Source organism: Saimiri boliviensis, chromosome 1 (assembly GCF_048565385.1).
Source record: "Saimiri boliviensis isolate mSaiBol1 chromosome 1, mSaiBol1.pri, whole genome shotgun sequence".
NCBI lineage: Eukaryota > Metazoa > Chordata > Mammalia > Primates > Cebidae > Saimiri > Saimiri boliviensis.
The window spans coordinates 248,551,466-248,576,188 of record NC_133449.1 but is presented as its reverse complement, the minus strand read 5'-3'; the positions used below and the strand labels follow the sequence as shown (position 1 = coordinate 248,576,188).

Here is a 24,723-nt window from a genome sequence, read left to right as displayed (position 1 = left end):
ACTAAGAAATAATGGAAAAGCTTAACTAGATCATGACCCACAAATAAAACACTGAACAGAAGATGACTACGCTTAGTTTGGTAAAATTGTCACTATTTTCAACAACAGACCATATAAAATATTGTTACTAGCTGGTCAAAATTAGCTTCTAGAACCCTTGGTTAAAGAGCATGTTTGTAGCATAAAAAATTTTCCAGTTGTTGACATGGTAGGGCTTATTTTAGAATCCCAATTTGTCAGTGAATCCAGATAACTGAAGTAATGACATGTGCTATTTGTATATGCATATATTAAATGAATATAGTCATGATAAATGTGTTCTTAGAATAGATATATGACTATATGAATGTAAGTCATAAGAATGAAAGTTTTTTGGATCACAAATACTAAGGTGAAACTGAGTGTCAAAAACAAAGTAATTTTAAAAATCCAATAAAATACTAGCATATGTGATACAAAGTAACCAAATGCTAAAGCGGTGGCTCCGTTCTCTCTGAAAGCTGTACATCTCATGTATTACCTGCGATTTTTCCACAGACGCATTGTGCTTATCACACATGGGGCTTATCTCCATGCCACGTTCCCTCTCTCGGTCTCCTTGGCGGAAGAACTCCTCCATTATCCGGTCCGTCCACTGGCGGTACAGTTGGAGAGGCTTTGTTGGGTTGCTCAAATCTGCACAATGCACCATATTCTGAAGAACCTAAAATAGATGGATGCATACGCTAGTCACTCCTCTTCCTTTTTTTAAAAACAAAAAACAAAAAACACTAGAAATTCACATTGGATGATTGCAACACTTAAAAATAAGTGTAGTGTAAGATTTATTCCAAACAGCTCAACCATGATGTGTCTGTGTGTGGTTCACACTTGTATTAATAGTTCAAAATTATGCCACTTCTACAGCATCTAAATAGCATAACAGAAACTGGTTGATTAGATTCAGAACTGCTTAAGTGGCTGGTTCTGTGGGGTGTTAGTTTTTTTAATTAATATAGATGCAAATTAAAAGACCAGTAGAATTTTACCTGGTTAATTCTCAGCAAATAAAAATTTGGATAAAAATGCTGCCTATAATTGTTAAAAGTACAAGGTGAAGAAAGAAATACATCTTCTCAAAGCTGAACACACAGACATATGTGCACATGCACACAGACACACACAGAGCAAACTCAAAATAAGGCTTTACCTGAATCCTATCAGAATAATTATCAAGAAGAAGAACTCCAGAGCTTGTCACTTTCTTAGTTTCAACCATAGTTTTCAAATCAGCCAGTAGATTCATGTGTTTTGACATGTCTGTTGCAAGTACCTTAAAATATAAAGAGTATATTATTGAGTAAAGTTCAAAGAAAACAAAATTTACATATGAAAATCCCTTACTCTTTCTTAGAGCAGTCTTTTCCCTTTTGCTATCAAGTTTTCTCAAAGCCCAGATAAATGTGTGTAATATACAGAAATGTTAGGTAGTGACAGCCACTTTCATGGTGAAAAATGGGATAACATTTCCATGGATAAGGCATCATCACATGTTTTCAAGTTTTTCCATTCCTTGGACCAGAAAGTGGTTACTAGACTATGAATGACGAACTGATTCAAGGTTGCTTACAGACTGCTTCAGAAACAAAATATTCTGGTTATTTTCTGCTTTGAAAATACAGATAATTCTTGCCTTTGTGTGTATAAGGTTTAACAGAGTAATGTTTTGAAAGCTAGAGATTTTCCTGTGTCTCATAATCACTGAATAAGATGCACAGACAAAAGAGTAAAGTCATGGATATTCTAAATGGCACTGTCTACTGATGAGAGCTGTGGCCCATGCAATCTGCTTTTGTTAGTCACCTTTCTCTGCCTGCCACTAAACTGGAGGGGCTTAGAAAACAAATGATGACGGTGAGCTAACATTATTCTCAACTCCAAACTGCTGGAAGTGAAAAACCTATTATAGAACATCACTGCCAGCATCGGGGGCAGCTTCTGTAACATAAAGGGCAATAATACGTTGTGAAATGCAGTTCCTTTTACCTAAACAACTTGTATCACAGTTCTCTCTTTTTTGCTTTTATCAGCTACTTACAATGTCAATGACCATTTTCCTTAAAGATTGTCTTTGTTTTTTGGTCAAATTCTGGAAAATGTCACAGTTTTCTTCCTGAAGCAATTTAAAGCCCACGGCCAAATGATGGTTCTCTAAGACTGAGGAATCATTGTACATCAAGGCAAGTTCAGAGTCTGAAAAAAAGACAAGAGGCCAAAGATCAGCAAAGCTGTTTATGAGTTTATCTGATTCTTCAAATTCTAAGGTACTTTGGGTTTAGGATGTAATTTACCCTAAACTTCTCTGCTGCCCTTATCATTACATGACAATATCCAGGAGACAATAAATCGGATAACATTAAGAGCAGAAACAACACGAATAAATCTTGGGGAGTGAATTCTAATGCTACTAACATGTGGCAGGTCATTGCACTCTGTGGGTCTCAGCTTCCTCTGAAGTGAAAGAATTGGATCTTGAACTTCTCCTCTAGAGGGGCTGCCATGAGCTCAGCATAGTATGACACCATTCTTAGTATCTATAACACATCCAGAGCATAAGGTTTTGTATTCCTGATAACTGTGATTCCTGATAACAATTTATATAAAGCGAGGATCATGTGATACAGGATTGTTTGTACTCAAAGAGGGTACAAGAACAATGTGGAATCATATGAACAAGTTTAGATTTGCTCATTTGCTCATGTATAGCTCTGAAAGTCTAAGCTTTATTCATTGTTTTTTCATTTTCTTTTCCAAGCATAGTGGCAGTCACTGTATACTGTACAAGGATATTGCTCTTCCTGCCTGCTTGCTCACAGCTTCACACAGAGTCGTTGTGTTTGGCTGTCTACATACCCTCTAGTGGAGATTCTGCCACTCTCTCACTACTGCCCTGGACTTGTGAATTTCAGGCAGGGAGAGATTCTGCCTCTCTCCTATTTATTGTAAATAGCAGACCTAGATCTATAAGATAATCATTAAAAAACTAGGTTGGTGCTTTATTCTCTTTCTTCTTAATCACTGTAAAGACTAAACGCAAATCTGATGCAGGAGGATTGCTTAAGTCCAGGAGTTCAAGACCAGCCTGGGCAACACAGAGAAAACTCATCTCGACAAATAATAAAAATGCCCACATCCTGGGCATTGTGATGTGTGCCTGTAGTCCCGGCTACTTGGGACACTGAGGTAGGATGCTTGAAGCTGGGCAACAGAGCTAGACTCTGTTTCCAAAAAAAGAAAAAAGCCTAAAAACACATGTATTTGATCTTCTTTTCTGACAAATACATAGAAAATATATTTGGAAATATATATCCTTTTCTAAGAAAGAAATACCCAATACTATTCAATGGCTATTTTAGTGGAACTAGGAAGGAGAGGAGAGGCTTAAGACATTTTTCAACTGGGAAATTCTATTATTTTATTGGAACTATAGAAATAGAACTTTGCATACTTAAATTTCTGCTCCCAAACTACAGGAACAGAGCTGTTTAGTAGGGAGTAGGTTTGCACAGTTTTTTGTGTTTTTGCTTTCTTTAGATAAAACAGTGTTTTCAAAAATTGTACTTCAAGTTCTGGGGTACACATGCAGAACATACGGGTTTGTTACATTGGTATACACATGCCATGGTGGTTGGCTGCATCCATCACCCCATCAACATTAGATATTTCTCCTAATGCTATCCCTTCCATAGTCCCCTACCCCATGACAGGCCCTGGTGTGTGATGTTCAACTTCCACTTATGACTGAGAAAATGCAGTGTTTGGTTTTCTGTTCTTGTGTTAGTTTGTTGAGAATGATGGTTTCAGCATCATCCATGTCCCTGCAAAGGACATGAAACTCATCCTTTTTATGGCTACACAGTATTCCATGGTGTATATGTGCCACATTTTCTTTATCTAGTCTATTGATGGGCATTTGGGTTGGTTCCAAGTCTTTGTTATCATGAACAGTACTGTGATAAATATATATGTACATGTGTCTTTATGGTAGAATGATTTATAATCCTTTGGGTATATACTCAGTAATAAGATCACTGGGTCAAATGGCATTTCCAGTTATAGATCCTTGAGCAATTGCCACACTGTCTTCCATAATGGTTGAACTAATTTACATTCCCACCAACAGTGTAAAAGCGTTCCTATCTCCCCACATCCTCTCCAGCATCTGTTGCTTCATGACATTTTAATGATAGCCATTCTAACTTGTGTGAGATGGTATCTCAATGTGGTTTTGATTTGCGTTTCTCTAATGGCAAGTGATGATGAGCTTTTTTTTCTTGTTTGTTGGCTGTATGTCTCCTTTTGAGAAGTGTCTGCTCATATCCTTCACTCACTTTTTGATGGAGTTGGTTTTTTTCTCCCCTGCAAATTTGTTTAAGTTCTTTGTAGATTCTGGATATTAGCTCTTTGTCAGTTGAGCAGATTGAAAAATGTTTCTCCCATTCTGTAGGCTGCCTGTTCACTCTGGTGATAGTTTCTTTTGCTGTGCAGAAGCTCCTTAGTTTAATTAGATCCCATTTGTCTGTTTTGGCTTTTGTTGCCATTGCTTTCGGCGTTTTAGTCATGAAGTCTTTGCCTATGTCCTGAATGGTATTGCCTAGGTTTTCTTCTAGGGTGGTTTATTTTTTAAAAGGTAGTATCTGGTTAACTTTTAGAGTGTCTATAAATGCCTTTATGAATCTTTATCAACAAATGGGGAAGCATAGAGAAATGAAAAATTTTAAACTATATAGGATCTTAGCAAATGTTGTAATTCTACAATGGAATCATTAAATAAACATATTGAAAGGAAGACATAATGTTTTCTAACTGGGTAATTAACTATTAGAGTTATTTTAAGGGAGGAAATATGCATGCAGACAAGCAGTGTTAACAGAATTGACTTAGCCTTATAGAAACCCTTATTGGCTTATAGTTGAAGGTAAAGGAAATTAATGCTATTGACCCTGCAAAATAATAAGATGATGAGCCGTTACTTCAAGTAAAAGGGTGATCTGTTGTATGGAAGTTTGCCACGAAGAGTCTGAGTTCTACTGGTTATAAGTATGGCCTTTCATGTAGGGCAGATATTCAAGAATACTGGCTAGGCCTATCTTGGAAAGTGGTTATCTCCTGACACTTAAGAAGAGTCCATGCTGGCCAGAAAAGCCAGGAAAGGATTCCTTAGTGGCCTCCACAGCCTCTTCAGTCTCAGATGCTATTACGGGAAGGTGATGGTGACTGTTGATTTTTAAATGAACAAACATTAGCATTTAAGAAACTGAATCTCAAGGAAGTTATTTAACTTTCTACTCTGCTTTAGGACTGAAGGCCTATGGTCACATCTAAATAGGGAGGTAGGATTCTGCAGCTCGTCAGCACATTTTCACCAAAGACACTAATCCATTACTTGTAAGTAGAGTCCTTGAAGGTTCAGGAATGATCAGAAAGTTGCTGTCATACTTTGTTACAATCCACAGCAAAGAAGGGCAAAGAGGTTAGCTTATGTAACATTTTTGTTGAAACCCTCTCATCTTCAAGCCCAATACAGGCTACCTTTTCCATGACATCTTTCTTGATTACCAGACACAACTGCCCACTTTCTCCTGTAAACTCCCGTATTACTTTGTACCACCCATTTGGCATGTATCACATTCTACCTTTTTTGTCTTTATCTCTACAGATTTTTTTAATAGTTCCTCCCCACACCCTCCTAGCCCACTTAGAGACTTAAGCCCCTACAAAATATTAAAGGTTATTAATTTAATATGTTTTGTTATCTGGCTTCCCCTAGGCACTTCAATTAATTATTTCAAACTTACAAACAGTAATACAGTAAGGCACAACATTTAGAGGGTTTAGGTGCCATTGTGTTAAGCGGTTTATGTGAATCATCTCATTTAATCCTCATAACTCTTTTAGAAAGATACTACTGTTACTGTCATTTTATGGCTATGTTCCAATCGTGGATGGCAATGGAGCCATATAGGTGGGAAATAAGTCTTTGTGTCCTTGTGATAGGCTGGGGAATAGAAAATGTGTCAGGGACATCTTATATATACATAAATGTTTACATATATGTACTCATATAATCCTGTATAAATGAAGAAAATGAACCTCAGAGAAGGTAGGTAACTTTGCCAACATCGCCTAACCAGTAAGTGCTGGGGCCAGCACTTAAAACCAGGCAGTTTCTAGAGCACTTACCTTATACTGACTATGATTACAAGTGCCTTATAAATAGAGGTGAAAACTTGAGCAGTGAAGACTAAACATGAACCAGGAAATCAATACAATCCACTGAGTGCCTGGCATACACTAATAACTTTATAAGCATTTATTATTTTTTATTGAGAGGCCGTGCATACCTTTAAAACTCAAAGCCATCATTTTATTATATAGAGATCAATTGTGCTCATTTGTTACAACTACCCTGGATCATCAAGAATAAATTAGATTATGTTCAACATATGCTACTACTGAAGGCAGGAAGACCACTTTTATTTTGTGTCCCTCTCCCTCTTCTGAGTGAGTTCTAATGAAGTAGGGAAGGGTAGGCAGGTACCACCATATAACTAACTGAGAACATATACTTCATCTGTGTCAATCTTTTCTCCCTCTGTATTAACTATGGTTCTCCAGAGAAATAGAACTAATAGAAGACATATGTATGCGAGTGTGTGTGTGTGTGTGTGTGTGTGTGTGTGTGTGAGAGAGAGAGAGAGAGAGAGAGAGAGAGAGAGAGATATTTATTATGGGAATTGGCTCAGGCAATTATGAAGTCCAAGAAGTCCCATGTCTGCAAACTGGAGAACCAGGAAAGCAAGTCCAAAGGCCAGAGAATCAACCAGTAGCCTTGATGTTAGAGGCAGGAGAATAGGTATGTCCCAGCTCAGAGAAAGCTATTGCCCTTCCCACAATGTTTTGTTTTGCTCTTCTCTTTGAGGTACTCAATGGATTGACTGATCCCTGCCAACAATGGTAAGGGCAATCTTCTTTAATCAATCAGTCTACCAATTCAAATGCTAATCTATTCTAGAACACTCTCACAGACACACCCCAAAATAATGTTTTACCAGCTATCTGGGCATCCCTTAGCCCAGTCAGGCTGACACATAAAATTAACCATTACAAATTCTGCCCCTTGTCACCTTGGTGTACCCATAAGCATCTCCTTTAACCATATTTAATCTCTATAAGGCCATAATTCTGCCAAACATGCTACAACTATCCTGCATACAACCAAAAACACACTAATACATTCCCCAGAAGTGAAAGTAAAGTTTTTGAGTAATGTTTACTCTTATCCTGACATCCTATAACTTAAATACTATGATATAAAATAAATACTTAAATGCCAATATAAAGTCAATATCTCTTATATAAGGGAATAGAAGAAAATGAAGATATATGCCTAATCTGTGTGTGTGTGTGTGTGTGTGTGTGTGTGTGTGTGTAAATGCATTCATTATACTCATAACAATTATAGTCCTTATTTCTATAACTGGTCACATGGTCATAGTGGGTATTTATAATTATTTTGTTTTACTATTCATTCTGTATTCCCTCTGCCTTCAGCAAGCACCTCAGCTGGTCATAATCCTTTACCTGGTGGGGTGACCCACACCTTCATTCCTGAAGGGTCTGGTCTATTAGTAGTCCTGCCTGGATTGGGTGGTTGTAGTTTTCTGCTGACCTTAATTACAGGCATGGTAATACTAACGAATGCCCTAAGGGATCTCCTTATTCCACACATATTCTTCCTTACCTTCCTTGTGGAGTAGTAACCCAATTTCCCCTTGGTACTCAGGATCAGTCAACACTGTAACTCCCTTCTTGGCTGATTGAATCAGATGCATAAGGAGCTCAAAGTGGCTAGGTCTTCCAGTTCAATGGAATCACTGCTGTGTCTCCTGGTGGATGCATTCCTTCCTCCGAAACTAAGACTTCTAGGCCAGCAGCACATAAATTTGCAGGAACAGGAAGCAAAACTCTGCTGATGGGTCACTGAGGGTAATTAAGTGGTAATACTCCCATTTCTAACCAGTGATTCATTGACCCATGAATTCTGGCTATGGGAGAAGTAGCACCACACTTTGGATGCTGATTCAGAGTATATATGGCCTCCGGGAGAACCTTGCCTCCTAGCTGAGTAACTGAGTCTTCAAAAGGCCATTCTACTAATTTATCAAGCCAGCTGATTCAGGATGTTAGGGAATATGCTAAGGCTAGAGAATTGCATGGGCATGAGCCCAGCGTAGCCCTTCTTTGCCAGTAAGGTGAGTTCCTGGTTAGAGGCAATGCTGTATGGAATGCCACAGTTTTGGCAGAAAAACTGTGCAGGGAAGGTAAATCTGTTTCCAGAGAAAGTGTCTTTTCCATTAAGGACAAAATGCTACCCCTTCCACCATGGAAGTGGTCCAGTGTTATCATCCTGCCATCGGGTAGCTGGCTGATCCCTCCAGAGTCGTATAATATCAGGATCAATGTTGGTTTCTGCTGCTGGTGGACTGGGCACTCAGCAATAGTTACAGCCAGGTCAGCCTTGGTGAGTGGAAGTCCATATTTCTGAGCACATATACAACCTCCATCCCTGCCACCATGGCCATTCTGTTCTTAGCACACTGGGTGATGACAGGGGTGGCTGGAAAAAGAAGTTGACTAAGATCTACAGAATGAGTCATCCTATTCACTTGATTATTAAAATCCTCCTCTGCCAAGGCCACACTTTGGTGAGCATTCACATGGGACAAAAATAGCTTTACTTTTTTGTCCATTCAGAGAGATCAGTCACATATCTCTTCCCCAAATTTCTTTTTCACCAATTTTCCAATCATGCTCCTTCTAAGTCCCTGGCCATCTAGACAAATCATTGGCTATGGCCCATGAACTGGTATATAATTGCACATATGGCCATTCCCTCTTCCAAGCAAAGTGAACAACCAGTCACAATGCCTAAAGTTCTTCCTGCTACAAAGATTTCCCTTCACCAGTCCTTCACGGATGTCCCAGAGAGGGGCAGTAGTGCTGCAGCTGTATACTTTCGGTGGTACCTGCATATCATAGAGAACCAGGCCCTCTGTCAACTACTTGCAGGGAACTTTCCATGAGACCACATGTGTAGGCTGGGAGAAAGAAGGCAGTGTAATTAATAAGAGTGGCATTAGGTCCACTTCTTTATGTAACTTGTGCCTTCAGTGTCTGCTCGGACCTGATAGATTGTGTATTATTACACCGCTTTTATTTGATGATAAAATGTCGTACACACCCAATGTATGGCTTGGCAGGTTAGATATCACCCAGTTATGATGGGCAGGCAGTGCAAACCACATGGAAACTTGGTAGCCCATGTTCTATCAGTATCTCCTAAGGCCCAGCAGCAGGCTAGATCTAGATCTGTCTCTCAAAAGGAGATTAGTTATCTTTGGATGATGATAGAGTCTTGCTCCAAAAAGGTCTGTGCTGTGATTCACATATAGGGCTCTGCCACAAGCTCCAAACAACATTCCTATCTGCCACTGAGAATCCAAGCACCATTAAATCTGCTGGATCATGTGGCCCAGGTGCAGAGCAGCTTGCACAGCAGGCTGGAGTTGTTGGAGAGCCCTACTCAAAACTAGCAGTTTTTTTGACAGTCTCTTGTTCTGTGCCCCATCTAAACTAACAGCTTTTCAGATCAGTTAGTAAATGGGCCAGAGTAACACACCCAAAGGAGGAATACATTGCCTCCCAAATCCAAATAAGCCCACTAGGTACTGTGCCTTTTTGTGTTTCATGCGGGTCCACATGGCAGATCAGAGCCAATATTAAAACATGGAGCTGAAACAGTTAAGACTGGGGCAGACACTATCGATATGTATCCTGTTAAGTAAGACTTACACTCATTGTTCTTACAGGGTGCTAGGCTTAGCCTTGAGTTAGAAAATGATAGCATACTATACCGTGTCTCTAAGTTTCAACTGAAATAAGAGTCTTCAAAACAACTTCTGAACCAAACATTTCTCCTTGAAATGATCTAGGGAAATGGTGGTTTTAACTTAATATTTAATTGCCAAGGATAAAGGATAAAAGCCGCCTCATTTATCACTCCATTCGTCCACTCTCTGTGCCCTCACCCTGCATTATTTTCCTCCATAGTGCTTAGTACCATCACATGTCACAAATTCACTTATCATGCTCTGCCTTTTCCAGCAGAATGCCAGCTCTTAAGAGCCAGGGCTTTGTCTTGTCCACCTATGTGTTCTAGTGCCTAGAACAATATTTATTACAATATTTCATAGGCTTGCAGTACATTTTTGCTGAATAAAATAATCTCTGTAGTTATAGCTATATAATAACATGAGTTTATCCTTATTTTGAAGGTGTGGGTTTATAGAGAAAAATAAAATTCTACATATAATCTAGTGTAGCTTTGAAAATTTTACTTCAAAATAAGAGTAGAGAAATAAAAAGATGTGTACTGGCTGCTAAATATTCCCTAACCTTAATATAATGAAATGCCTCTGCTCTTAGAAACCAAAAACTATATGCTTTGAATAATAAATCTTTCTGCCCAAACTTAGGCATCTTTGCTATTAACAAAAAATCATTCATTTTCCAAGTAAAATTTAATGCTGTATTCTGTATTATTGACACTACTCTTTTCAGAAAATAAAACTAAGTTAAATATACCCTCCAGTATTTTACATTCAAAATTTCATGATGCTATTTACATTTTATGGATTTATTTATTTATTTAGAGACAGAGTTTCACACTTGTCCAGGCTGGAGTGCAATGGCATGATCTCCACTCACTGCAACCTCCACCTCCTGGGTTCAAGCAATTCTCCTGCCTTAGCCTCCCTAGTGGCTGGGAATACAGGTGTACACCACTACGCCTGGCTAAAATTTTTTGTATTTTTTTAAGTAAAGGCAGGGTTTCAGCTTGTTGGCCAAGCTGGTCTCAAACTCCTGACCTCAGGTGAACCACCCATGTTGGCCTCCCAAAGTGCTGGGATTGTCAGGTGTGAGCCACTGCACCCGGCCTATGGATTTATTTATATGCAGTGTCCTTAAATATTTATGCAGCTTCCTACCAGAAATTTCCATTTCTCTAAATCCTGTTCATAGTCTCCACATGCAAATCATTTGTTATAGCTTAACCAACTCTACCAGGTAGCAATGATCTCTCTGCTTGCAGAACCTCCTGCATAGTTTCAATGAGTGTAAATAATTAGTATCAAATCATTTGGCACCTAAAGTGAAAACCACTGAAATAATTAGGAGAAACCGTAAGTACATGTAAGAAGCAGGAACATAACTGCCCTGGGAACCAGCCAAGGGAATCCCCAGCACCTCCCATGTGCCTTAATCTCTCAGTGCTTCCATAGCTTCCTTAAAGTAAGACAAGTGACTGGCATGGTGGCTCATACCTATAATCCCAGCACTTTGGGAGGCCAAGGCTGGCAGATTACAAGGTCAGCAGTTGGAGACCAGCCTGGCCAGTATGGTGAAATGCCGTCTACTAAAAATAGAAAAATTAGCCAGGTGTGGTGGCAGGCACCTGTAGTCCCAGCTACTCAGGAGGCTGAGACAGGAGAATCACTTGAGCCTGGGTAGAGGTTGCAGGTTGCAGTGAGACTAGACCGCACCACTGCACTCCAGCCTGGGTGACAGAACAAGACTCCATCTCAAAAAAAAAAAAAAAAAAAAAAAAAAAAAAAAAAAAAGATAAGTAACCAACTATGGGTTTATAAATTTGATAATCAGAGGTCTTTAGAATTCTCTGTTATGAGAAATATGAACTCAGCTGTAGGCTTTGGACAGGATGGCAGCTCCAGCTCTGAGGCAAGAGCTGAGAATGTGCTGGCTTGACACACTAATGCTCAAGCCATCCATAAAAGTAAGAGAGAGAAACATAAGCTGGGCATGGTGGCTCACATCTGTAGTAATCCCAGCACTTTGAGAGGCCGACGCAGGCAGATCACAAGGTCAGGAGATCGAGACCATCCTGGCCAACGTGGTAAAACCCCATCTCTACTAAAATACAAAAAATTAGCTGGGTGTGGTGGTGCACACCTGTAGCCCCACCTACTCAGGAGGCTGAGGCAGGGGAATCACTTGAACCCAGGAGGTGAACGTTGCAGTGAGCCGAGATCACACCACTGCACTCCAGCCTGGTGATGGAGCAAGACTGTCTCAAAAAGAGAAAATATAAAAAGTCCATTTTAAAAAAGGTTTACTACAACTAAAAATAAGCAAAAATTCTGATAAAATATTTCACAAAGCTACATATTACAAGTTTACAAGTTATTCAAAGAAGTCTTTATTGCATGCTGGGAAGATAATTCTGTCTCATATGACAGAATTAAGCTAACTAAGGCAGTAATTCTGATAATGCCCTGGGTCTAAGCAACCCTGGATACTTTCCTGTACAAAGTGACAATGCTGATTCAATCCCTCAGGAATAACACAGCCTCATCACACCTCACCCTCAAAAAAGCCTTAGCAATCCAAAGCTACTCTGGCAACTGTGAACTTCCCTGTATCGCTTTGGTCACTCAGAAAGATCGTGGTATCGCTAAATAACAAAGAACTTGCAGAAGCAGAATTAGTTATCCTATCATCCCAAGTGGGTCAGCAGCAAAATGACTTTAAACACGTCCTAAGGAGATAAAATTATCTCCTTCAAATTCCTCCACTATTTCAGTGGTTCTCAAACTTTATAGAGTATCAGATTCATCTGTAGACCAAGACCATGTTAGCTTAAAAGGCAGACTCCACAGGGACCCTGATGCCCACCAGGGTCCTCCAGGTGCCAGCCAAAGCCCAAGTGCCCTTTAAGGCAGGGGTCCCCAACCCACCCACCAGCCGTTGACCAGTATTGGTCACTGGTATCAGTCTGTAGCCTGTCAGGAACTGGGCTGCAGAGCAGGTGGTGAGCAGCGGGCAAGCCAGCATCAGTACGGCCTGAGCTCCATCTCCTGTCAGATTAGCAGGGATATTGGATTCTCCTGGGAACGTGAAACCTACTGTAAACTGCTCATGCAAGGGATCTAGGTTGTGTGTTCCTTATGAGAATCTAATGCCTGGTTGATCTGAGGTGGAACAATTTCATCCCAAAACCATTCTCTCCCTACTACCCCAGTTTGTGGAAAAATTGTCTTCCACAAAACCTGATCCTTGGTGCCAAAAACATTGGGGACCACTGCTTTAAGGGCTCAGAAGAATGAAGAATAGAGTGAGTCCTCGTTATCCTTAAAAAAATATATCAAAGTACTTGGAAGACAGTGACTTTTCTGTCAGTTGTTTGTTTTAATTTGTTCTCTAATCTCTTAATTCTAAGGGAACATATAATGTGGTATATAATAGAATACAAAGAAAACATACCAGTCTGAATGTTTGGTGTTAGTAATTAAAAAATACATACCTTTCTTAAACACAAAAAATTAAAACAAACATTTTATGTATTTATTAAAAAATCATTAAAATTCAGAATATCTCAAGACATGCATAAGCATCAAAATAACAAATTCAGGCCAGGCTCATGTAAAGTGCCAGCAAAGCACGGTATTGCATGACCTCCCTGCTCTTCTCAGAAAGGACATGGTGAACCCTCCCCCGAAACAATGTAAATACAGGGAGCTGCATCCAATGTGTATTAATATTTAGATGTATGCTTTGATGAGTTCTAAAAGTACCCCATTATAGGTGCTTATAGGCAGGTAGAATATGAAATGTTATCCTGTTGAATCTGGATAAATAAGTACCTAAATTAAACTTCTAAAAAAAAACCTGACTAACCACACATCTCAGGAAATCCCTGACTTTTCCAATCCTCTACACAGTGAGTCACTACAGTACATTTTGCTATAGGATAGTCTAGAGGCCATTACAACATATAAAAATAGGTAAATAATCCTAAAGGTCTGAATTAAATCTCTCAAAGCAAGGTTACATTACATTCTTTCTTTAAATCTGGCTACAGCAAAGTACAGAAAATGAATGGTGAATTCATAAATAATTCTATAGCTAGACTGCTATAAGGCACAAGTAGACTATCATCCACAGACTCAAGCAAAAATAAAAGAGAAAAGAAACAAACGTAGATTCTTAACAAACAAAAAAAATTTCCAACAAATTTGCATATTATGTTTCATATATAAAAGTGAATTTATGATGTTAATCTACCATATGGGAGGAAATTAAGTCACAGTTCACTTAAATCATTTACCAATTAACTTCAAGTACCAAATAGAATTTCTGTAAACCTAAATCTCTTTACTAAGGCATAGTTCAAGCATTACCTAAACATTCCCTACAGGGACTTTCTGTGCAGTAATGTCAGAGCTGTTCCATATTAAACAGTCTCAACCATTCCTTATATTTCCATATTCAGTGATGACTTCTTATATGGTGAGATGTCAACAGTGAGAAAAAATGTAATGGTTGAAAAAATATTGAGAGAAGTTCATGTTACCCTTATTAGGAGATTTTAAAAAGGAAAGAGCAGGAGGAGTTGGGCATGGAGGAGGAAGGGAAGCTATGGCCTCTGAAGAGGATTAAATGATGACCTATGTAAAGTGAAGAACACTTAGCCTTAATTCTTATAACTTCTCTTTTTTTATTTCAAACTTTAGAGCCAATTTAACTTCTAAATCTTTCTGCACACTTTCACTTTTAATTACCCTCGTGTAGTAACACACCAACATATTACTTTTAAAAAGAACTTGAACAAATTTTCCAAATATCACATGCCTCAAGGGATATATTGATAATTTTCAGTTAGATTACATTAACATGCACTATCACTAAAATACACATATACACATCTTAAAAGAACATTATGGCTCTGGAAGCACCCTGAGTTTATAAAGACCCTCAGTCATTCTAAAATGTACAAAGGAAATATGTGTTCTGGAAAAATTAAGTTTACTTACTCGTATTGATCAGAAATTGATTGGACACACCAGGATGATCTACGTCATGTATTGCACTGGCAAAAATTGCTGCGAGAATCTCCAAATCTGTAAACACAGCCTGGAAAATCAGACAATATAGATAATCTTACTACGCTACAATGATAAAAATCAGAAGTATAAACAAATGAGAAATAACTCTAGAATTTAAATGGAAAACAAAATGAAGCTTCATGTGTTATCAAAATGTGTCAAGAGAGTTTGAGATACTTATGAACTTCTAAAATATAAGCTTGGAAGAAAATATTTTATCTAATTTTATTACATATCATGATCAAATCTTTTCCATTCACTGTATTTTTAAAAATATTTTAAAACTATCAAATCCTTTTTATAGAAAATAAATTTATTTTCTAAGTAAGATGTCTAAGAATATTCTGAAAAATGTACATAAAATTAATACGACATGAGCAATTCTTTTCTCTCATCAAAACCAGGGTTTCTCAACTTCAGAACTATTGACATTTTGGGCCAGATAACTCTTTACCTGGGAGGCTGTCCTACACATTGTAGGATTTTTAGCAGAACTCCTGGCCTCCACCAACAAAATGTCAGTATTATGTACAACTAAAAATGTGATAGTTGTAACAACTCACCTACATGATGAGGTATTAACATAATTTTATAATGAAAACTGAATTATAAAATATATTTCTTAAAAATTATTTTAAGAAAATCAAATTGCTTTACTAAACTATGAATGAAACAACTTCTTAGGATTTAGAAAAATTAAGGAAGTGTTTCCTTCTAATAAATTCCATGAAAAAAATCAACGTATTGCTTATGTCTTATAAAACAGTCATTCTTTGACCTATAAACAAAAGCCATCAGACTACATTTCCAGAAAACAAATTAACAAAAAATGAATAAGCTAAATTTGCTTTATGAAACATCCAGTGGATCATTTCAAAGAAGCAATATCATAAACAGATTAATCACTAAATCTGTGACCAACTTTCATAAGCAAAATGCTTCAAAGACTTGACTGTCTATTAACCCATAGCATTTTCTCCCTATAAGTCAATAAATTATACTTCCGGTGAATCCAATTATTTTCTCTACTGAAAAGCCTTCAGTATAAAAGCTTAATAGACCTTTATGAGTAGCAACTTAGTGTTCTTGAAATTTCAGAAAACAGATTTACCTCCAAAGCAGGTGTAGATAATAGCACATGAGTAGACTGGACAACATCTGCAGCATGGATATTGTTGTGATAGGCCACATCAGCATGGTAATGGTCTTCGAGAGTCATAAGATATGTAATTAAAGTATCTACTGGAATTTTAAATGTTTTTAATAAATCCCGTTCCTGTAGGAAAAAACAAATCATGTTAACATTTTTGTCTTTATGTAAACAATTTCTCCACAGAATATGTTAACAAAAATCATACACCAGTGTTGCCAATGGATAGCCTGGAAATGAAAACTGCTCTCTAACATGTCTAGTGAGGGAAATGGGAATCTTTGGGAAGGTCCAGGGACTTTGGGACAAAACCAGAGTTGGGTTTTCCTTCTGGAACCCAACAATCCTACACCCTAGCTGTATGGTGTCAGGAAGAGGTGCCAACTCTAAAAGTTTCTGTGCCCCATTATAGAGGCAGATCCTGGCAAGCACGATTAACTCAACCGCTGCATCTCACCAACTGAAACCCACTGCCCTCTCTAGGGCTGAAGTTTCCCATTCCAGTCCCAAGGTATCTACAACAGCCTCAGCTTCTCATTTAAATCCCACCCTGAGCTGGAGCAAAGGGTCAATAAGAGTGAGAAATGGATATGCAAAAGGAAGCAGGACACAAGAAAGTTACTGAAAAAAACTGTAAGGTTAGCCTGCAGGGGCTTTATTCATTTTTTTTAAAGTTAGTACTCCATTCTTTCTGCCAGTCAGATTCACAGAGGTGATGTCTAAATTATTATTTTAATGAACTACTTCAATAAGGCTGTATCACATCTTTTCCTTAAATGCAAAAAAAAACATGATTGATGTATTTGTGGTTTATCCACACTCCACCTTTCTGTATCTTGTCCTTTGGCAAAGGAGCAAATAAGGATAAAAGTATAAAAATAAGCAAAAGATGGGGAATATTTAAAAAGACAAAATGTGTGCACAAGCTACAGACTGGACATTTAGTTCCTAAATAAATGTAATAGAACTCAACCACCTTACCTGAAAAATGGTGTGCATGATAACAGTCAAGGGCCGGTTACCAGACAACTCTGCTATTCTGAAAACGTGAAGACCCCATTTGTTCACATCTTCGAGTTCCTGGAGTAAAAAACAAGATACAAAAAAAATTAGAAAGTGGAGTAAAACATGATTCAGTGAACACAATCATTTAAAAATTACAGAGTTTAGGTGGCCGGGCGTGGTGGCTCGCACCTATAATCCCAGCACTTTGGGAGGCCAAGGCAAGCAGATCACCTGAGGTCAGGAGTTCGAAACCAGCCTGGCCAACATGGTGAAATACCATCTCTACTAAAAATACAAAACTTAGACATGGTGGTGTGCATCCGTAGTCCCAGCAACTTGGGAGGCTGAGGCAGGAGAATTGCTTGAGCCTGGGAGATGAAGGTTGCAGTGAGCCAAGATTGCACTACTGTACTCGGCCTCACCGACAGGGTGAGACTCTGTCTCAAAAAAATATTAAAGACTTTAGTGTAAAGATTGTTAGATTTATTTAAAACAATTATTCATTTTACATGTTAACAGACATACCATATAAGCACAGGCAAACTTTAGGCACATTTACTTAAATGTACTGAAAACTGAATAGTATTGCTTAACCTTATAACTTTGACATTACAACATATTTATGTACTTTAAGTATCAATCACAAAGCATTTCTTCAATGGATAAAATCTATTCACAAAACCTTAACTATTCTCCTAAAACCCAGAAGACATGACAGATTTCTAACTCATTAAGGTCAAACAAAAAAATGAAGATACAGATAACTGACTCCCAATCCCCTAAAACATACACACCAAACCACCTGTCTAAGGCACTTTACAAGGGGCTTTATAAAATGGCTTTGTATCTTAAAAAAAAAAAAAAAAAAATCCCAAATTAATAAACTTTCCTATCCATTTAAAAGTGAAAATTTATGAAAGGGCATCATTTAATATTGATGATCATGATCTCTGAAATCATCATACCTTGGCAAGAACATCTTCTTGTTCAGTTTTAACTCCAAATCTTGGGATACTTGAATTAGTCAGACTAGAGCTGTGCATCAATTTCTTGACTCCACTGATCTGAGACATTGGTCTTTTCTTTTTCTCCTTTTCCTTCTGAGTTGGAGATGGAATTTCCACTTCATGTTGCTTATCTTGAGAAATTTAGGAAATGTTCCCTATTATTAATTCTGTCTGTTTTTATATCATCACATGTATAACTGGAAGGGTTATAATTGATCATTATATATTCCAGGAAATGTTTCCAGCTACAAATTTTCCTTTTAGAGAGTTCAGTATTTACATTTGAATTGGACTTAATTTGATATCTTCAAACACAAAATTAAGCAAATAAGTCCACTACAAAATAATAATATCAAATGTATTCCATGGTTACCTCTTTGATACAATGTCCTAATAAAAAATATTTCAAGACTTAGCATGACAGCAGACTCAGAGAATACACAACAGGTGGTTATTTCCACTGTTCATCAATTCCATTCCTATTTGAAATTGACTTAGTAAGCTGAAAATTGCTCTCACAAGCTAAGGACTCCAGTTTCAATATGTACTTTGAAATGGTAGAAACTTTTTACACAAATGTCATAAAAACAGCAGTATATAAAACTAACAGCTAACTGAAATGGGTAACACTGTGAGAGTTGAAACAGCAGGTTTTGGATGACTTAGATTAATTCTGCTATTTTAATTACTGTATTATAATGAAATAAGGGTTAAATCCCCAGGTTTTATGGGGAGCATAGAGAATTGTAAATATCTGATAAGTAAATATGCACATAAGCTAATTGTGTTCTATAGTAAAAGACATAGATGTCTTTGTACTTTCTTCCACTATTTCAAGGCAGTGATGAACAACTCTAACTCATACTTGTACACAGCACATATTCCATAACTGTTTAAAAATATGATAAATATAACAGCAATTTTGTTTTGAAAGTATATCCAGGATACATTCAATTACTCATCTTTATTTACTGCATTTTCTTTCTGTGAATGAGGTACAAGAGTTGTCCCAGGACACCAAACTCAGCTATTATTAGTAAACTTTTATCTAGCATTTGTGTTTTATCCACCTACCAGTTTACTAGGCTTGATGTACGCTAGATTGTCAATTCATCAAGGGCAGGAATCATTTCTAATTTATCATTAAACACCTATTGCCCAACGATGGCTGACATTTAGTAAGAATTTGTTGAATACATGAATAGATCTCTCTATAAAATATATTTTATAGTTTGGTACTTTGAAAACACTGGCAATATATATAACCTTAACTCGAGAATTCCTAAAGTCCTAAATAAAACTAAAAAAATGTACTTTGTCACGTGAAACTCTAAAACATAGAGGTGCATAGTATCAAAGTTTTAATATGATGAATGGAAATAAACAGAACTTCTAACACTTGTTTGGTTTCCAAAATGAGTTGGCACCCCAATCCTCCTCCAAAAACAAGCAAACAACTGAAGGAAGTTTTTAATTGCATGCTGTTATTCTCACCTAAGAATGTGTTTGATATGTACTCTGATACTTGATTTCCAGACCGACTCATTTCAGAGAGATGGGTGAGCTCCCGATTAAGCATCCTTTTAAACTGAAAAACAAAAAAGTAAAATGAAGTAATAAAAGAGGAAAGTTTAAGTGAAATGCATACGCATACTGTGAGATACAGGAAGATAAGCCCAAAGAATTTTTAAATTGTCCTGACAATTTAGATCAGTGCTTTCTAGCAGAACTTTCTTCAATGAGGGAAAAACATCATAATCTGCTGTCAATTAAAGCAGCTACTACACTTGCAATGTGCCTAGTGCAAATAAGAAACCAAACCTTAAATTTTATTTAATTTTAGCTATTTTTAATTTAAATAATCACATGTGGCTCATGGCAACCATATTGACCAGCACAAATTTAGGCACTCAAGGACTGAAGGGGAAATTCAGGAGAAATAAGGAAAGAAAGGGAATCAAAAATTAAGATGTATTATTAGTTATTTAGAGAAGAGAGAAACTAATTTATAGCACATAAAAGTGTTGCCATACAATAAAACATGGAATACTTTCATCAATTAATTTATCATTAGCAGAAATGAATATATATACTGACCAAGAGATTAAAAATTAGTCTTTTACTCCAAAGCAAAAATAGATTTGAGTACTCTTCCAGAACTATGGAGAGGTAAAAGTTTTAAATAAATAGTGTATAATGTGTCCTTTTAAAAGTTGTTTTTCAAGTAAGAGTCTAACATTTGTTGGTTCTCAACATCCACAAAATTTACCAACAGTTTTCCCAAGTCACTAAATAGGCAACAGGTCAATTTTTCAATACCCTACTTCACAATTTTTCTAGTGCCTATTTCATGCAAAGAAACACTGGAATTAACCTACCAGCACCACATAGCATTACCAGTATCCAAAAATCTCAAAGATTTTATGCTTCCCCATCAGCTGTTTCTTAATATGTCTTGCCTTTTACTCTAAAAACAGCCCAATGAGGCCTTTTAATAAGTCTGTAATATCTGCCTTAATATTCAGAAACAATATACTTTTTCTATACATAGAGTAACAGCTATTAGACACTTGACAAAAAAAGTCAGCATTTACTCTAAGGTTAATCATCAGATTGACTTTTAAAATATGAAATTTCACCATAAACTCTCATTTAAGTGTGAAGGTGGGTGGTGAGTTTATATTTTAGTAATGTTTGAAATGTAATTCTTTCTCAGTATTTAATTAATTTATTTAGAATTATTTTTAAAATCTTGCTTTCTGCATAATTCATACCAAGATAGCCTAACTCTATACAGTTTGCTAAATAACTTCCAAAGTCAATCTTATAGACCATCTAGATTAGGTTTTAACCCAGCATTTAATTGTTATCAAAACAAACAAAAAAACTCAACATTCAATAGACTGCTGGATGAGAGAAATGTGTATTAGCACTCCAGTGCAGTCAAAGACAAAGAACTGGCATTACCTGTGCAAATTCTGGCTGTTAAATTACTGGTCTAGAGAGGTTAGTCTCAAACTCAGGAACACTAAGTGCACTTTCTTTGCTCACATGTTGTTATAACTTTTTTCTAATTATAAAATGTATATATGCTATGGAAAATTTAGAAAGCTTGTCAAAAAGAGAAACTCATGTGAATCCCCACTGCTGGAAGACAGCCACAGATAATTTGTTAAACTTCCTTCTATGCCGTTTTCGACACTTGTATGTGAATACGTGTTTTTAAAACTGGCATCAAGTGGTTTATAGAACATGAGTTACTGTTTGTGTTCACTCAGCATTGTATCTTACAACCTACTGAAAAAAAATTAACTTTGGGCCTTCTAAGAATATTTGTGGAGACATTTCTAATAGTGTTCAAAAATTTTTCTGTCCCTCTTTACAAAGTTAAATTTTCTTGAATAAATTATAGGCTATCAAATAATGTAATGAGCTAATATAGCAAATGTCTTCTATTTAGCCTGGCACACAGTAGATGCTCAATATTATTTCCTTTGCCCGCCTCCCTTTCTGGCACTCAGTCCCTAACTTTTGGGCCTTTTATGGCTGATTTTTATCTTTGCAGGTCAGACAGATGAAAGATTTGACTATAGTTATGACCATAAAAATAGTTCTCTAAATAGTTAGGTTCTCTTTCTCAAATCCCATAAAGAATTTGGACTAGCATTAGTATGGAAACCATAGCTATGTCTCAAAAGCACAACTAAAATATCATGCATACACAGTTTTAAAAAAAAAAATCTTAGGCAAAGCATATTCCAAAGAAAAGAGTCTGCTAAACATTTTAAACACATATTCAATGAAATATTGCTTTGACCTGAAATCGTTCATGTTATGAGCTAAAAGTTGCTCTTAAGAACTATCTGGTCATGACAAAGTCCTTTTTTATAAAAGATGGGGGAAGAAGCAAAGCTTTCACCACTGCTAGAATCTCAGCAGTCAATAGAGGCATTGCTGCCCTCCTTGCACTTCTCTCAAGAAAGTGAAACAAGGCAAGCCTTCTGAGAGTGACAAAGTTAGATAAAACCCAGTTATTACAGGTTCATCTTCTAATTTTTACACAACCTAATATAAGGATTATGTTGTCATATGCCCAAGCAGAAAATGTGGATGCTACCTGCAGATACGCTACATATATTATTGGATTTTTCTAAAAGAATATAAAGAATGAAGTATAATTTTCCTGGCAGTTTGCTTGAACAGTTCACCAAAATAGCCAGTTAGTACAGAGAACTGAAGAAAAAAAGCCAGTGAAAGGAATCTAAATATTGTACAGACTAGATAAGTAATATACTGCATGTTCCATTTCTATCTTTCTGTATGATATATATTATTCCCAGATTATTTTCCAGCTTTTGTTTAAAACACAAAAACATGGATTGAAGAAATCCTCCATCACATGCCTACCTCCCTACCAAGGCTTATAAGGGACTCAAGAAGTCAGCGTTTCATTTCAACATAATTATAAAAGATAACATTTGAAGCAATCACCTCTCTTCCCTAGGGAGACAGTTTAAGGAATTTCCTAAAAATAATTTTCAAAGAGTACATTAAGTTATAACATAAGGGTATTTTCTAAAAGGAATTAACATTGCTTTTTCTTTTTTGCTATACATATAAAACTTTCAGTCCAGCGAAGCTAAATTAAAAACTACAAAAATTACCGTAAGTGCTTTCTTAACTGGTAGTTGATCTTACAAATTGGTTTTGGAGTGCATAGCTAGATGTACCAAAAAAATGTGCTAAATCATTCAGCAAACATTTAAAAATGTAAGTGATATTTCTTTCATCTAAAAATAATTATATTTACTAAGGTAACTATCTAAAATTGCCAAAGAGGGAAGGACTGGTTTAAAGCTAATATAGTGTATCCTTCTGGGAATCCCATCACATTTCTCAATTAATAGAGAAGGGACAAAATATAAAACTGCTTTTTGAAAAGAACTGACTACAAAATGCAGAACCATTTAATAAGGAATTTAGGTTATTTTTTTAAAGTGACCTCTGAATATTTTCCATTGATGAATTTCTAATTGTTTTTGGCCTAAAGAGTCTGAAAACAATACACAGATTTAGGGTTGCAACTAAGAAAAGAGGGGAGGATTTCCAAGTGAATGCTTTTGAATCCTTTGTTCTCATTATACATCAGAATGTCTGTGTATAGCAGTTAAGGCATAACGGAAAGTGAAAATGCAGTCGAATCTGAATATTGTATTTTGCTTTCAGAACTGCAATTTACATTCTGCATTTAAGACTGTTCAGGAAAAAAAAAAAAAAAGACTGTTCAGGAAGCAAACTAAAATAATAAAATTAAAATGTTCTTAAATGTAATATCCTATACTTCTACATCATGCCAATGTGCTACTGGGTATATTATATATCCTCCCAATATATATTTAAGGAGGTGGTATGGGTCCAAAAATAAAATTTAAAAATTGCTTATTTTTTTCCTGACAATATTCTGCTAAAAAATCATTTGAATATCCTGCACTGTGATGCACTACAAGTTTGGTAGATCAGTATTCAAAGTTATTTAAACAAGTACTCCATTGACTGCATGAAAATAAATCCTTCAAAATACTTAAGACCAAATATATCTGTATTTGCCATTTTTACGTTTTTAAAGGTACAGTATTAAACATAAACAAAGCTGTCCAGGAAAAATCTTCCTCAAAGAAAAAAGTATTAAAATTCTATATTTAGATTCTTGGCAGTATTGTTCCTAATCATAATATAAATGGGAAGCCTTTCAAAAATACATCAATTGTGAGTTGGCTAGAAGCTAAGAGCTGAATTCTGGGCGATAGTGAGGACTTCTTATATTACTCTCTACACTTTTCTGTATTTCTGAAGGTTTTTAGCCAAGAAATGGCTAACAACATTCAATAATTAAAGTCTATATATTTAAAAAACATTTAAAAAAATCTGAATCATCCACAGATTTAAAGGGAGGTAAAGAATCATGACTACTTGGACAACTGATCCTGAAATATGTTTTCTAATTTTTTTAGAATTCAAGTAAATCTCAAAACAAAGGGGAAATTGTCCTTCAAAAAGAGAGAAACAAAGCCAATGACAAATACTCCAATCTGAAAATCCTCAGAGTAACAAAAAAAAAAAATCAGTCTTTTAAAATGTGTTGTGATTGGCTCAAATATCCAAGGATAAACTTCAATCTATGAAGTGATGCTTCATTTAGGATTGAATAAGTTTTTTCTACCTCCTGCTTTTATTGTGGAGACAGTACCACAATGCTAATGTTATAACAGGGCATGCAAAAAACCTGCTAAGCATGGACAATATCTGATTAAATTGTTTATTAATTCATTTCTTGAGATACATAAAAATAACAGTGTAATAAAAATTTTGTTTGGTTTTGCAATTATAATAATTGAGTTTTTATTCTAATAAAGTATCACTTAAATCATAAGTAATGGCAAGATTTAATATCATCTAGAGCTTTATAGGTAAAGGTGCAAAAAACCTATTCCTCATCAGATTCAAGTAGTACAGATTTTTAGAAACAGCCACAAATTAATTTTATAAACCTTATATG

General features: G+C 36.4%; 1 protein-coding gene across 10 annotated transcripts in view; it reads right to left on the bottom strand.

Moving 5' to 3' along the window:
- PDE4D (phosphodiesterase 4D) overlaps nt 1-24,723 on the bottom strand; it is a 1,196,841-nt gene that overhangs the window by 5,292 nt on the left and 1,166,826 nt on the right. For 9 of the 10 annotated variants that reach the window (XM_039459969.2, XM_010336593.3, XM_074392838.1 and 6 more), the window contains 8 exons: nt 19,662-19,755; nt 18,126-18,298; nt 17,137-17,235; nt 16,117-16,281; nt 14,934-15,033; nt 2,078-2,232; nt 1,190-1,312; nt 521-703 (listed from right to left, as the gene is read on the bottom strand). In XM_039459969.2, the coding sequence (XP_039315903.2) occupies nt 521-703; nt 1,190-1,312; nt 2,078-2,232; nt 14,934-15,033; nt 16,117-16,281; nt 17,137-17,235; nt 18,126-18,298; nt 19,662-19,755 (1,092 nt within the window). Of the gene's footprint in view, nt 1-520; nt 704-1,189; nt 1,313-2,077; nt 2,233-14,933; nt 15,034-16,116; nt 16,282-17,136; nt 17,236-18,125; nt 18,299-19,661; nt 19,756-24,723 lie in introns of those variants that run through there. The other variant, XM_074393064.1, reaches the window with a different exon arrangement.